General features: G+C 36.2%; 1 protein-coding gene across 1 annotated transcript in view; it reads left to right on the forward strand.

The window, feature by feature from the left end:
• Positions 1-421: 421 nt before the first annotated feature.
• Positions 422-16,348, forward strand: part of LOC104462253 (ankyrin repeat and sterile alpha motif domain-containing protein 1B-like) — a gene marked incomplete at both ends in the record, with an annotated part of 29,038 nt that continues 13,111 nt past the window's right edge. Inside the window, 3 exons of the mRNA XM_010074126.1 lie at positions 422-477; positions 1,027-1,107; positions 4,679-4,835. Coding sequence (XP_010072428.1) covers positions 422-477; positions 1,027-1,107; positions 4,679-4,835 — 294 coding nt within the window. The remainder of the gene's footprint in view (positions 478-1,026; positions 1,108-4,678; positions 4,836-16,348) is intronic.

Raw genomic sequence — 16,348 nt, forward strand, 5'->3', positions numbered from 1 at the left:
TATTTTCTTTAAACCACAGCACTTAGTTCTAAGGTATGACGTGAAGGGAAAATATGGCTTGACAATGACTGTTTAACTGTTCTGTGACTGTTTAACAGTTCTACCTGTGTTAGAAGCTAAAGAAAACAGACTGTAGTTCAGGGCTCATAGTCTTGTGTCCTGGAAGTTGTAATACTGATTGAAAACTGTGTTACAGAATAAAAAAATTGCTTCCACAAAGGATACAATCAGCTTCAAAAGCAGTCAGTTAGAAGAAACTCGATATGCCTCTGGTATCCAATTGCCAGGGTTTGGGTTTTTTGGGAGGGTTTTTTGGAGGTTTTTTTTTTGTTTGTTTGTTTGGTTGGTTGGTTTTTTTTGTAGATTAGCAGTCACATTGTCTACTTTGAAATAAAAAATTTACTTTACTTGTTTTGAACAGTCCATAATAGATCATGAAACTGGTTACATGGCACATATAGTGAAGCTGACTGTAAAGTAAGTGCTGTAAAATACAGAAAGAGAACAGAAAAAAGAGAAATGTTTATTAAATTTTTGTTTTATACATATGTGATTTATTTAAAAAAAATAAGTGGTTAAAATGGGAGCTCAAATATCAGTCCCAGCAAAAAGAATAAATTTACTGTCCCTTTTAAGCATATGATTGGTTCTCACTAATCTTACATTTGTATGAATCTAGACTAGCTGACCTAAAGCCAATGAATATATACGTGTGAAAAAAGTAGTGCAAAATCAGATTATAACCTCAGTATAATTACCAGAGTAATACTGGGAGAACAGATCTAATTGAAATGACATAAAGTTCATGACTGCTATGAAGATGAATCTGTAAAATTATTTTTATAAATACATTATATTGATCTCAACATGACATTTGCTATTTTAAGTTATTTTCAAGATAATTTGTCTCTTAAAGTTTAATCACACTTGTTACAGTGATCTTTAGATTATTTATACATCACATTTCAGTCATTTCTGTACTTGCCAAGCCAAAAAATTAACTTTACAATTGTGATTTATTTGCAGCATCTGGCGAGGACCAAATATAAACTGCACAGACAGTTCAGGTTATACTGCTTTACATCATGCAGCTTTAAATGGACACAAGTAAGTGCCTCATGTTTACTTTTTATGTAGAATGGTATTTCACTGTGTAACTTAAAAATATGTAGCATAGCACTGAGATTTTCACTGAAAGTTGACAAACCCTGACTTAATAAAATAATCTTATTTCTCATGGGATGTATTAATATCAGAATTTTTGACAGCCATTGATATCAGCATGTAGTAATGATAAATGGGAAATGCAGTTTAGAAGCTGCATATTGCTATCAAGGCAGACGAAGAAAGAAAGATTTTAATGAGGTCTATAAAATTCTACTGGGATGGACCCCACTGTAACCCAGGTACGACTGCCCCACAATGCAGTCCAGCTATTCTGTTTGTAAACTGACGGTGTTATTCCTGTCTGGATTTTCACTAAAGAAAATTTTGACCTAAGGCTTTGTCTTATTCCTCTGTAGGAGATAAGGAACTGATCAAAAATCAACTGAAATTAAGTGATTCACACTAACTTAATTGTGATTTTGGACTGTCCATAAGATAACATGAATCTATAATAATAGTTTACTCATTTTGCAATTTTTGCATTCTTCCTTGGAGGAATTAAAACTTTAGGTTGTGTCTCAGTTGTCTTCTAGACACCTGCATATTTTCTTTAGTTTTGGTGAATATTAGATATTCTGTTTCTGAATAAATGAAGTTAAAATCTTGCTAAATTAAATATTGTGCATTTTCCAAAAAATTGGTTCTGTAGCAAGATTCAGAGTCATCCATTAATATATTTTACCTCTATGGAGTTAGATCTAAGTCCTAGATATGGTCTATCAAACTCAAGCCTTTTTTAAAAAGGGAGAAATTACATTTCTCTTGTTTATAGTTTATGGATTGGTTCTTGTGCCATTGCACATTTTTGATTGACAAAAGCCCAAGCTTTAGCTTTCAAAGATTGCTGGTTTTAAATAGATGAAAACTGGTTTTAGTATGTTTAATACTGACTATAAACCAGTAGTTAATCAGAAAAATAAAAATATTGCTGTGTAAATGCTGAATCTATCAGAGATTTCAAGTGCATGCTAGCAATATCGACTATAAAATCCCAAAACATACAAAAGCCAGCTAGTGTTTTCAGACACAGTGTTGGCCAAACTTCCAATGAAGTCAGAGAGAACTTCCAAGATGTGGATTTTTGCACAGCAGTAGATATAACTGCATCTTTTTAAAAGATCATAATGGCCACTGGCTGCTATGACTCCTTACCTCACAACAGGGTAAGTAGCAGTTACTAACACCACATTTATAGCTTGTTGTATTAAAGTCAACTGAAACACATCGTGAGGTATTTAATGGTAAATAATGATGGTTCAGGACCTCTACTGTCCAAGCCACCATACTGATCCTGCTACAACGATAGCACTGTCAGCAAGAGAATGGGACAAACATCTGGTGGTTGCAATTTTGTTAGTCACCACAAATAACAAATAAAGAGCTTTACACTCAGCTTCAGATTTTATATCAGATATTAAAGATCAATATTGGATACAATATCTTTTGACACAAGTGGCTTCCCACTTGGGAGAGGTCTTGTCCTTTGAAAACTTCTTAGGTTTTAATTTTTCACACTTTACATTAGGATGAACTTGAGAGGTTTCAAAGTTTTTCAGGAAAAGTGAGAACGTAAGACCTAATGACCTAAGCAATAATTTGTGGCTGGGACAGTTGTTGGATACCAGTGTTCAAGTCACTGCTTGATCATTGTATTTGATTAATTCCCTCCTTGGTTATTCTGGGATAATTCTCTTTCATTTTGAAACTATTCTTCTTTATATAAGTAATTAAATTATATCTGGGGCAGGGACTTTAATCTCAGTCTCCCTAAGCAATTTTACTTATCCCAGTAACGTTACTTGGCTAAGTACTCTCAGTCTTCTTTCTGAAATTTATTTATACAAAATGAAAGAGTTCTGACAGAGCACTAAAAAAGACTTACCCTAGAGAAGTGTGATGGGTTGGGGCATTCTTAAAGGATGAAGGAGACCTAGGCTCTATTTTGTAGCTTGAATCTTGCAACAGACTCTTCCCAGTAATTGCTGTATAATGTTACCTACAGATTTCATCTGTGGAGGGTTTTTTTCTGTTTTTCCTCCACTTAGTTCAATTTCTGTTTCCTTTGATTTGTGTCCCTTTCAAACTACTCTATCTCTAGCCTTCATTAAACCATCTACTGCAAGACCAACTATTATGACATGAGAAGTCTCTCAAACCTTATTTGTACTAAAAAGTTTCTCTCAGGGGTCACTTTTCTGGAACTTTCTGTGTAGCAAAAGTCTTTCTGTAGTGGAGCTGCTTTTTCTTTGTTGTTTTCATGTTATTTGACCTTGTCAGGAACAAGCAAACTCCAGCCTGAAGTCTCCTTCAGAGCTTAAATATGATGACACCAGTATCTCTATGACTTAGTTTGAAGACAATTGGGAGTTTCTTTTTGACCTGGATATATTCACTCTTACTTGCCACATTTTTCTCTCAATAGACAATTAAATAAGGTTCCCTGAAGCTTGGGAGAACAATTGCCTTGGGATTTACAGTCTGTCTTAATTTGTAGTCAAGGGCTTCATTTTCAATCATAAAATAAACTGCGTTGAACTCCCTCCTCCCCCTGATTTTTTGAGCCAAATCAGTAAGAGCCAGTGTTTCCCTGTTCTGGAAAAATGTGCACAGAACTGCCCACACTGGATCATAGATGCTATTAACATAAAAACTAATGAGGCCTGACTTTGTCAAACTATGAGAAGACGAATGGAAAGATAAGACAATTTATTTACTTTCTGACATACTTGATAACCAATGGTCGTACCATAGAGTTGATTTTTAGGTTTAACTTTTGAAGTTAAGTACAGGAGACTGCTTAAAAATCGGGGATGCAATATACCAGCTTATACTAATCTTTCATTTAATGTATGATAAGCCACACTGAAAATACTGAAAGGAATATAATAAGAATTGAAATAAAAGCTGCCTTTTTCCTCATTGCTCTCAGGAAGCTGGATGTGGGAAATGAAAATAGAAACAATTAGTCCATGGAAGATAGTATATATCTAACTAGATCATAATTAAATTGTTTCCTCCATCTTTGAGATAATGCCTTAAAGAAGAAGAAAAGCTGTTACTTTTAAGCCCTATGGCAAGAACTGTGTCCATAACCCAACCCTCTTGTCTTCCTGCCTCCAGAACTCAGCAATGATGGGAACAGGAGCACTGCTCTGCTTTTAGTGCCTGGAAGGTTTGTCTTGAGGGACGTGTACGTGCCCTGGACTGGCAAATTCTAAAAATTATTCCTTGGCCAAGTGATTCTGTTGAAAGAAACAGATTCAGAGAACTGATGACAATTTTGTTGATGAGTATTTATAAGAAGTAAGAATCATTACAATTAATAACATTTTGGCTGTGTTTTACTATCTGTTTCATTCTTAGAAATGATCGGTCTTCATTTTTGTATCTGTTTCACTTGAAATACTGTGTTTTTTCTGATAGGGTAAAAATTTTGGTAATGTGTATGTTCATGTAAAACTGAATAAAATAAGCTTCATGTCAATTTTTAGATTGACTTCCTGTTTTCCAGGGATATAGTTCTCAAATTACTTCAGTATGAAGCATCAACTAATGTGGCAGATAATAAAGGTTATTTTCCCATTCACTTGGCTGCTTGGAGAGGAGATGTAGACATTGTGAAGATTCTCATCCATCATGGGCCATCACACTCCAGAGTGAATGAACAGGTGAAGTGATAAAAAATATTTGTGTACATCATCAGAAAAGAGCAGAACATATGCTTTAGGCCTGGTAAATTTATAGCCAAATTAAAAAAAAAAAAATCTGTTTTCCATTCTTCCAGTAATTTTTTCTCCAAGACTGTTAAAATCTTCCCATATAAGCATACCAGATATCTTTCTTCTGGAGGTGCACTGACCTAAATGATATTAGATTTAAAATGTATGAAAAAAACTTTTCCTTGTTTCTGAAAAATTGTATTAAGACATACTCTAAATGTGCATCCTATATATATTGATGTAAATCTGCATAAATTCAGTGTCTTTTTTTAAAATATAAAATTAATTAAAAACTTTGAGATGAAATTAATATTCTTGGTAAATTTTGAGTGTACTGTAAATTAACTGATATGCAGAGATAAATGACAAACCAGATGGACTGCATGTATGCATGTGCAGCAGAAAGGACACATAAATATTAGGAAAAAATGATGGGAGTATTACAGTGGATAAGGGCAGGATAAGTATGTTGCATTCTGTTGTCAAACATGTGGTACACCTTCTGTTTCATACTCTATATTCTTATATAGGTCCATTCGTATTTAGATATAGAAAGAAGGAAAGCAATTAAAATCTGACACCATCTATAGTCAGCTGAGCTGCCTGAGGACCGGAAGTAAGCTGTGAAATATGAGTAGTAGCCATAAGCTATTGAATTCGCCAGTAATCAGGAAGTTATTGGAACATAAAGGTGGGAGTCAGCTCCACATTCAGATGTAAATTTTAGTGTCTACGTTACCTGTATATGCACTGTTCTGTTCCACAGAGGTCTAGTCAGTGTAATCACAGTAGCCAGCAGGATTATTAACATGACCAGAAGTAAGGCAGGATTCATTTGCCCAAACACAGAAATCCAGTACCTCCTAAAGCCCTGCAGTAATGGAGACATCTGTGTGGGCCTGAGGGTATGACAGAGGATGCTTAGAATGTCCATGTCCTTATGGAGTGGCTGATGGACTCCAGGTAGGGAACCCTACAATGCCTCAAACAGCAAAGTACAATCTAACAAATGAATTGCACTCTCAGTGTCTACATTAGTGTGGCCAGTAGGCGATCTGTGGGAAAATAAGAACTGTTAGACCGAAATTGCAAATACTTAACCAGTGTGAGATTCCATTTCTTGAATTATCTATTTGATGTTTGAGGTTACACACTTAACCATTGGAATCCATACGATAACTATGGTATGAATGTCAAGTATTACTGCAGGAAATATAGGAAAATAAAGTAATAAAATAAGTCCATGTGACAGTCTTCTGGGAAATCCTATAATATCCTGGCTCATCCAAGAGAAAATGCAAAAAGCAAAACTTGTAATTTTGTGGTTTGCAATGCAGGTTAGGAGTTTCTCTGAGTTTCTCATTCTCATCAACTGTTGCGTGTAGGATGAAACTAGTAGAATTGTAGGATTACCTTTTGTTAAGGAGAAGGCTTTTTTTTTCAGTTTTATTTATGCAACAACATACAAAAGCAAATTTTGATTGCATGTTACCCATTTGCTTGAAGAGATTCCTTATACTCTATTGACAGAAAACTATAAGCTATGCGGTAACTTCAGAAAGACAGTGAAAAAGATATTTCAGTAAGATCAGAAGGAGAAATGTAAATACAAAAACCTACTTCTTTCCAATCCCACATATCATAGGATCATAGAATGGTTTGGGTTAGAAAGGACCTTAAAGATCATCAAGTTCCATGGGCAGGGACACCTCCCACTAGCCCAGGTTGCTCAAAGCCTCATCCAGCCTGGCCTCGAACACCTCCAGGGATGGGGCATCCACAGCTTCCCTGGGCAACCTGTTCCAGTGCCTCACCATCCTCACAGTGAAAAACTTTTTCCTAATGTCTAGTGTAAATCTACCCTCTTTCAGCTTATACCCGTTACCCCTTGTCCTCTCACTACACTCCCTGATAAAGAGTGCCTCCCCATCTCTCCTGTAGGCCCCCTTCAGGTACCGGAAGGCTGCTATTAAGTCTCCTCAGAGCCTTCTTTTCTCCAGGCTGAACAACCCCAACTCTTGTCAGCCTGTCCTCATAGGGGAGGTGCTCCAGCCCTCTGACCAATTTTGTGCCTCTTCTCTGCACTCTCTCCGACAGGTCCAGGTCTTTTTTATTGTGGGGGGCCCCACATCTGAACACAGCACTCCAGGTGGGGTCTTACAAGAGCAATACACGTCCAAACTTCTATGATATTCTTGAGCTTAATTAGCTGTGCTGTCCAGTCTCTCCAGTTTGATTGCTGGAGCGAATAAGCAGGATACATCTAATCATATACCAAAAAAGGTGTTGTCGTCAGATGTCCTGCTGTTTATGCATTTTTTTCCAAAATGGAAAATATGTGAACAATCCTCACAAGAAATGTTGGACCTTAAGTCTCTTAAGGGAATCCTGATCATATTAAACTTTGAAGTTAAACTCATCCATACACGGTTCTGACCTTGTAAATCCCCTTGTGTTCCACTCTAGACAATCACCAGCAATAGTAGGTGGATGACTTTGCTAACAGCAAGTTTCCCCTGCTAATTAGCACTCTGTGTGGGAGAATATTGTCCATATCATGCAATGAGGGAAATGCCATGTTAATATAAAGCCATGTCCACAAACATATCCTCAAAGATCAACAGAGTGGCATCCCCAACCTAATACCTATATGTTCTCATGACTGTATAGGTTTCTGAGGCTTTTGCTTATTTGCCAATAGGCTCTATAAGGCAGGTGGCACCTTGTAGCTCTCAGCTTTTCTCAGATCGATGGAGCTGAAGGCACAGCTTATGAGAAATACTGGGCTATTTTTCTTCCTTGTTTTTTCTTCTGAGATTGGGAGAGAAGGATATATCCATTTTTCCTGACACTTTTCACCGCAGCGAATAATATACTCAAGTCAGACCTTTTTTCCTGTTTTGCAAGGATCAATGTATGATGTGCTTTCAATTTAAGAAAATAATTTTGTTCATTATTTAAAAATTGTTGCAACTAATTTGTAATACGTCTTTGCTTTTCATCTATTTCATTAAAAATCTGTGTAAAAGAAATGCTTCTAAAAGCTTAAGTGAAAGTAATGAGCAAGACAACAAAAAAGTAAATTAGAAGCTCATGGTGCGTAAATTTATATTACAGAAATTAATGGATTTAATGTGGTATACTGTAAATTAATTCAACTGCATTCTACACATTTAAAATGCAGTTAAATAGTGTCATAGGATCATATCCAGCCATATCCAGCATCTAAAGCTCTGAATGCCCCCTACTGTTCCTGTTACGTAAAACTGAAAAAAACACAATAAAGAGGTAAACAGCTAAATAACAGTTGTTTTCTGAGGGTGGTGGAATGCAGACTGCCAACTCTAGATGCAAAAAATGGTTACAGTATAACAATTACATAAGAATAATTCTATCACTGTTTAATACAGGAGTCTTAGTTGACATGTATAATATATGTTTTAAATTACAAAATATGTTGAAATTACAAAACATCTAAGTGTTTAAACTTCATTGATAAAAACTTGAAAATATGTAAATTATAAATTGGGTGAAGATCATGTAGGTAGTATGAGATCAAGATTTGTTAGTAAATTAATACCAAATATAGTAAAAAGATGTGCTCTTAACAGACAAACTACTTACATGTTTGTTTATGTAAAGACATATGGGTAGCACAAAGATTTCTTATGGCAACTTTCATCATAAAATTGCATAATTGATAAGAAATCCTAATCTATGAAAATTCATTATGCACATAGCACATCTCTTTCCTTACATTTATGCATATAATGTACTGTAGAATTTGTAATTGTCATAAAAAACACTCACATTTCCTTAATGGTCTTTGACACTTCTTCTGAAATGTGAAGGACAAGAGTTCAGGATGCATTCATAATATGTAAATACCTAACATCTAACATATTTACTGATTTCCCCAAATCATCAAATGAAACGCAGACATTATATGCTTCTCACAGTGACACTTCAGGGACTTCCAGAAGTACAATTCAGTTCCAAAGTAGCCTGCAAAACAAATAATTTCAATGTTCTGCATTTGATGTTCCCCTTCTCCCCTTAAATTAGAGAGTATGTGGATGAATTTAGTAATTTCCCTTGCAACTCTTGTTATATTACTCTTTTTAGAAGAAAAAACGCACAGAAGCAATCTTTTTTCTTTGAGACAATTGCAGCAATAAATTTGAAGAAAACATTTATTCAAAGTAGTCAACCAAATTACAGAATTACTTTTTAATTTTGTTTCCACATAAGTAAAGGTGAATTTCAATGGGAAGTCAGTAGATTTAATTTTGATTTGTAATTTGCAGCAGAATTTTTCCCAATAACAAAAATTACCTTTTTGAAAAAATATTACTATCTAAATCCAAGTAAGTGTTCTATAAATTATGGGACGATAACATCTTTATTTGTCATCACACTGTTCTAGTATGGTAAAGATAGAATCATACAGTGGTTTGGGTCAGAATGGACAGGGGCAGGGACATCTTAAACTAGATTAGGTTGCTCAAAGTCCTGTCCAACCTGACCTTGAACATTTTCAGTAATGAGGCATCCACAGCTTCTCTGGGCAACCTGTTCTGGAGTCCCACCACTTATAAAAAAATGTCTTCCTGATATCCAACCTAAATCTGCCCTCTTTGAGTTTAAAACCATTGCCCCTTGTCCTGTCACTACAGGCCCTGGTAAAAAGTCTCTTTCTTTCTTACAAGCCCCCTTTCTATACTGAAAGGCTGCAATAAGGTCTTCCTGCAGCTTTCTCTTCTCCAGGCTGAAAAATGCCAACTTGCTTCATGGGTGAGGATTTCCAGGCCTCTGATCATTTTTGTGGCTGTGGACCCTCTCTAACAGGTCCATGTCTTCCTCGTGCTAAGGATCCCAGAGCTGGATGCAGTACTCCAGGTGGGGTCTCATGAGAGTGGAGTAGAAGGGGAGAATCACCTTCCTCAACCTGCGGGCCATGATTCTTTTTGTGCAGCTCAGGACAGGACTGGCTTTCTGGGCTGCAAGCGCACATTGCCAGCTCATGTCTGATTTTTCATCCTAAGTGTCCCCAAGTTGTTCTCTGCAGGGCTGCTCCTAATAATTTAATTACCAAGTCTGTACTGATATTGGGCATTGCCCTGACTCAGATGCAGTACTTTGCATTTGGCCTTGTTGAACTTCGTGAGGTTCATATGGGCCCACTCCTCAAGCTTGTCCAGGTCCTTCTGGATGGTATCCCTTCCCTCCAGTGAATCAACTGCACCACTCAGCTTGGTGTCATCCACAAACTTGCTGGGGGTGCACTCAATCCCACTATCTATGTCATTCATCATGATATTACATAGTATTGGTCCCAGTACAGTCCCTAGGGGGACACCACTCATTACTGGAATGTTCATTAGGGATTAGAATACAGAGGCTTAAACTGCACTGAGAAGGAAGAAACAGAAATGGAGCAGGGTAGCATTCAGTAAAGAATTTCAGTACCTCAGTATCAATTTGTTGTAGATTTAAAGAGAAACATAAAGAAACATAGTAGTTCTGCTGGTAGAAGGAAATGTCCAACTATGTTATTTGCAAGTATTTCTCCTCTTACAAGTGATATTTCTAGTTTAAATAAAATACTTTTAGTTTTATTACATTTCTGTTGCAAATAATTGTAAACTACATGTATCTCTTAAAATAGTTTGATAAACTGAAACTTCTGACTTGACAAATTACTTGACTTACTTTTATTGGCAGTAGCCCATGCACTGAACTTTTTATGTTCAGTTTTGATTCTGCACATAGCAAAATTCTCTGTTATTATTAACCACATAATTTCAGCATTCATACTACAATGAATAACTTTTGATACCCATTTAAACCATGTTTAGAATTTCATTCATATTCCACTGAAAAAGAATAAAAAATATATCTCCAAATGCCTTTTTGTATTTGTTTGGTCTCATTAATATTACTTGGAAACATTTGTGCAAATGCAGTCCTTTTTCAAAATTACAGTTAAACCCAGTCTCATTTCTGTATTAAAAATCATCAAGGGTCCGCATGTCAAAAAATATTCCTAGACTTTTGGCAGACAGCTTTAGTCATCAGTGGGACATTATTCTGTGACAGGACAAGACCTCATGAAAGAAAAAATTCAATCAGGAATGGAAGGTCTTAAAAAAACCCCAACAAAGTTAGAGAAACACGTCCAGTGACAATATATAGAGCTTCTTTTAGTTACTTAATAGGTATGACCTCTCAGGTTTCTAAATTTTTGAATTTGAACAAGCAAAGGTGTGAATAATTTTTTGACTGTGTACTATTACAGTCATAGCAGAACAAAAAAGAAAAATATTTAGTCATCTTAAATGCTTTGATTTTTAAATCAGTTCTGAAAATATATCTGGAAATATTAGGCATGCCTATATTCTAATGCTTGGTTTTATGTTTCAGAGAGTACTTGATAGGGAAATTTATGAGCTTTTTTTTTTTCATGACTTTCAGATTAGACAGGTTCGTTGAAGACGTGTGATAAGAAGAAGGATGTAATCAGTTATCAGGATTAGAATAATTAAGGTTGGAAAAAGACCTCAAGGATCATCAAGTCCAACTGTCAATACCAACACCACCTAACCCACTAAACCATGTCCCTAAGCACCATATCTACACGTTTCTTGAACATCTCCAGGGATGTTGACTCAGCCACTTCCGTGGGCAGCCTGTTCCAATGCCTGATCACTCTTTCAGTGAAGAAATTTTTTCTAATGTCTAGCCTAAACCTCCCCTGGTGCAACTTGAGGCCATTTCCTCTTGTCCTATCACTTGTTACTTTAGAGAAGTGGCCAGCACCCACCTCACTACAACCTCCTTTTAGGTAGCTGTAGAGAGTGATGAGGTCTCCTCTCAGCCTCCTCTTCTCTAGACTAAACAACCCCAGCTCCCTCAGCTGCTCCTCATAAGACCTGTGCTCCAGACCCTTCACCAGCTTCGTTGCTGTTCTCTGGACCTGCTCCAGCACCTCAATGTCCTTCTTGTGGTGAGGGCCCCAAAACTGAACACAGTATTCAAGGTGCGGCCTCACCAGTGCTGAGTACGGGGACATAATCACTTCCCTAGTCCTGCTGGCCACAGTATTTCTCATACAAATTTTTCCACATAAACTGTAAAAATCTGTGCACCATGTAAAAATCCATTTCCTTCCTCAAAAAGAATGGACAATGAAGTCATAATGCTGTTCCCAAGAGCTCTCCTCATTCCTGGCTGTGTTTCTGTTGTAACATTATTCAGCCTTTGCCCTAGACGTCCAGGAAAGCACTTTAATTCCCATTGTAATTAAACAGAGTGACATGTTACTTGCTGAATCAATGAGGCAAACTTCCTTATTTTTTTCAGAATGATTAACTTATATTGGTGGAACTTCTCAGGAAACTGCCCTCCTGATTTAATAGATGAAGTAAGACCATGCTGAGATCATTCCTTTCTCTGTCTTGCATATATTATTTTTTCATTTTTGTTCTCTAATTCTTTAATCATTGATGCTTTATTTTTGTATGGTTTTTTTCCTCTCTAGTTGACTATTCTTGAGTATATTCAGTATATAGATAGACTTTTTCAAACTCTCCCATTGTTCCATCTTTCTTTAACTTCTTTTATAACTGAGGCAATAGCACAAAGTTTTTAATAAAAAAAAGTCTTGTTCAGTTACTTGACTTTGGGATTATGTGACAAAGAAATGGCTCAGTGATTTCGGAAGTCTCCCTTTTCAAGTTCATCATCAAAATGCTTAGATAATAAAGGAGTTGTGCATTCTTTGGAAAGGTCTGTAAAATCACTCCTTGAGAGTTATTATTGCTTGTACAGTACTCATGTGGACTTCAGGAGCTTTGAAATTTCCTTAGCAAAGATAAAGGACTACACTACACAACTATGTAGTAGAAGTCCTAAATATACTGACTGTTTAATAGTGACTTCACAAGGACCTATACGATATTTGTGAGAGCCAATTATTCTCTTGATATCTCCCGTACCTCTTCACTATCAGACTGCCAAGCTACAATAGTTATCTTTATAACATATTTGGTAATCTGTCCTCTAATGAATAGACCTTAAGATGGTTCTGCATTTTGTGGTGGCATGCATTCTTAGTAGCTAAATGATGTAATACAGCCTGCAATACTGACGAGGTGCAATGCTGTAAAGGCACAATTCAGTTTGCAGCAACAGAAGTCTCAGTTCTGGCTGTATATGGAAGAGAACAGATTCAGAGAAAGGCTAGAAAATGTCAGGACCATGCCCCTGAAGAAACCCATGTAACAAATAATGAAGAAGAAAATTACAAAAGGTTAAAATCTGAATCATAAGATGCCTTCCTTATTTCTGAAAGAGGTCCATTGGGCCATATGAATAACTACTTGCTTAAAATATTATTAATTATGAGTATTAGGGACTTCTGTTTTATACTAGTTTTGCATAATATTCGTCTACTGTTCACTTCTAGCCTTACATTTTGTATGTCTTACTTGGTTCTGGTTCCTTTTTCTTGATTCATTCAGTGTTAGGTTCTATCTTGTAGTTTCTAAAAAGTAATAAAGTATCTGAAATTTCTAAAACCATTCTAGTCTTTTTCTTCAGCACTAGATGCATTATTTAGCTCTTGGATATCAAATTTGCAGACATAATTACACAATGGTAGCTTGCATGCAGATGTTTGTATTTCCATAGCAGGTTAACTGCTCACTGCAATGAACGTTAGTGTATAATCTTTCTGTACTCCAGAAATAACTGTTTACATTTTGGACTGAAAATGTAGGCAATAGTACTAAATTATTATTAATTTATTCAAGAATAATTTTTCATATCTTTCAAATATTTCTTCAAAATAATAGGCTATTTTAGAGATATGAGGACAAACAGTACCTTAGAATCAATAGAGTTACACCTGGGTTAGCTTTGTCTGCACAAAAGACAAGTCAGAAGTAACAGCATTTTGAGGAACAAGGAAATCACATAACTTCAACACTTAAAATATGACCATATGTTGGGTTTTTTTGTTATTCTTACTATATGTCTTCTATAAACAAATGCCTTAAGGAGGAAGTTCCATGAGGGTTGAGAAGAGGAAGATAATGTTTCTTCCAGTCCATGAAATATACTGTTATAGCCTCCTCCATCTTAGGGGTTTCTCTGGGAATGCTGAACCAATGGTGTCTATGTGGTAGGCCTTCCCTCCTGTCCTAAGTTTGAAGATGGCAGACTCTGTCAAAACCTACTTAAAAACTCTATTGTATTGTCAAAACAGCAAAATTTAGAGGGCAGTTAAGTTGTAATTCTCTCTTTGAAAGTTAAAAATAATTTTGTCTTTTATGCCTGAATCAAGTTGATTAATTTACATTTTAGAGAGGGGAGGATGTTGTATTATTAAGGTTTAATTAGGTAGTACCTCTCAGCTCTGATATCACAATATACACAATGCCTATTTTGTCTGTATAAGTATAGGTAATTTAATTATCATGTTTGTCCAGCTTGGGTTCTTATATTTTATTTCAGTTATACCTAGTTCTTTTTAAATTTTGAATCAGTTTGGTTTGGGTTTGTTGTTAACTGAAATGTAGCTTTAATTTGGCAAATGCAAAGAAACAAATCATACAAAAATGTTCAAAAATGTTCATTTGAAAATAATAATATTTTGTTCAGATTTACAGATGCTTTTATGCACCATGCTGTTTTAAAATATACTTTTCTGTAAATATACCCTTGCATGAAAATTCAGCTCGATTCTCTTTATTTAGAGTAAGCAAATCTTAGTTTGCTGCATAGCAGCAGTGATTTGTGCTGGTTGGTATCTTTGTGTTTATATCTGTGGCTTAAATTTTGGCCAGTCACCACGTTTTGAGAAAAAGTCCATAACCAATTTAAGTTTTATGTATCTTTGAAAATTTAATTGGAATACTTTCAAACTACAATATTAGCCTATTGTCAGAAGATTCCAGGTACTTTATATATTATCCAGAAATGCTTGAAAAAAAAATCAAATATAAGCAGATTTTGGATAAATAGAAATAGATATATATCTGTTTGACAATTGTATGGTAAATGTGTATTTTGCTATTTACCTTACAGAATGTGGATATAGTTATACATCTAATTTCCTTGTGGAACTATTTCCATTGGATATGTAAATACAGTAAATGTATGCACAAATTATCATAATCGTCCATTTCTTGTGCAATTATCTGATTTTCATACTTAGTTGTGGTAATTGTACACAACATTAGACTGCAATTGCCTGTTCATCGATGCAGTTGAGTCCATGAAGTATTGAAAATCTAAAAAGAAATTCTAATAAATTATCCTTGTGATTTGTGGGTACCTGGAGTACTGTGTTCAGATGTGGGGCCCCCAACATTAAAAGACCTGGACCTGTTGGAGAGAGTCCAGAGGAGAGCCATGAAATTAATCAGAGGGCTGGAGCACCTCCCCTATGAGGACAGGCTGAAGGAGTTGGGGTTGTTCAGCCTGGAGAAGAGAAGGCTCCGAGGAGACTTAATAGCAGCCTTCCAGTACATGAAGGGGGCCTACAGGAGAGATGGGGAGGCACTCTTTATCAGGGAGTGTAGTGAGAGGACAAGGGGTAATGGTTTTAAGCTCACCACCACTGTGAGGGTGTTGAGGCACTGGAAGAGGTTGCCCAGAGAAGCTGTGGATGCCCCATCCCTGGAGGTGTTCAAGGCCAGGCTGGATGAGGCTTTGAGCAACCTGGGCTAGTGGAAGGTGTCCCTGCCTGTGGCAGGGGTGTTGGAACTCGATGATCTTGAAGGTCGTTTCCAATCCTAACCTAACATGATTCTATGATTTTATGACAGAATGATTCTATATCACCATACATAAAAAAATGCCTTTGCCCACTCCTGTATAAAGGATACATCAGAAGTCACCAGAGCACAAAAAGCATATCACAGGTAGTTGATAAATCATTGCAGCCATGTAGTGTTGTGATAGCACATATTTTAACCTGAATTTATGGTCTATGCAGTAGATAAAGACTGTGTGGTGGTCTGAATAATGCACAATGATTCAACTACTTATTAGTCATCAAGCCATTGTCTACCAATGGAAACTTCTCACTTTCTAACTGGCACTTCCTACTTTCCAGCTTCTGTCTTGCAGTTTATCAGGAAACACATTCCAGTCTCTGGGATGCTGTGTGGTGTTGCAGGCAGTTGAAGAGTTTATCTACAACATTAATTTGTCTGAATGTATTGATCTATCTCTTCTGTCTCCCAGGTTCATCTGAGTCATTTTAAATTACAACATGAGATGAAAATGACAGCAATGTTCTTAAAACCACAAACTCGAGATTTAAGTTCTTGATTATAGAATTAGAAACACTGTTACCAAAAAGGAAAAAAATTTAGTGGAGTCATTCTGAAGCATTTAACATGCATTAACATACATTATATTGCAAGCCGTGCCTGTGTACTCATGGAGACAAT

The sequence above is a fragment of the Pterocles gutturalis genome, unplaced genomic scaffold (genome assembly GCF_000699245.1).
Source record: "Pterocles gutturalis isolate BGI_N339 unplaced genomic scaffold, ASM69924v1 scaffold7322, whole genome shotgun sequence".
Lineage (NCBI taxonomy): Eukaryota > Metazoa > Chordata > Aves > Pterocliformes > Pteroclidae > Pterocles > Pterocles gutturalis.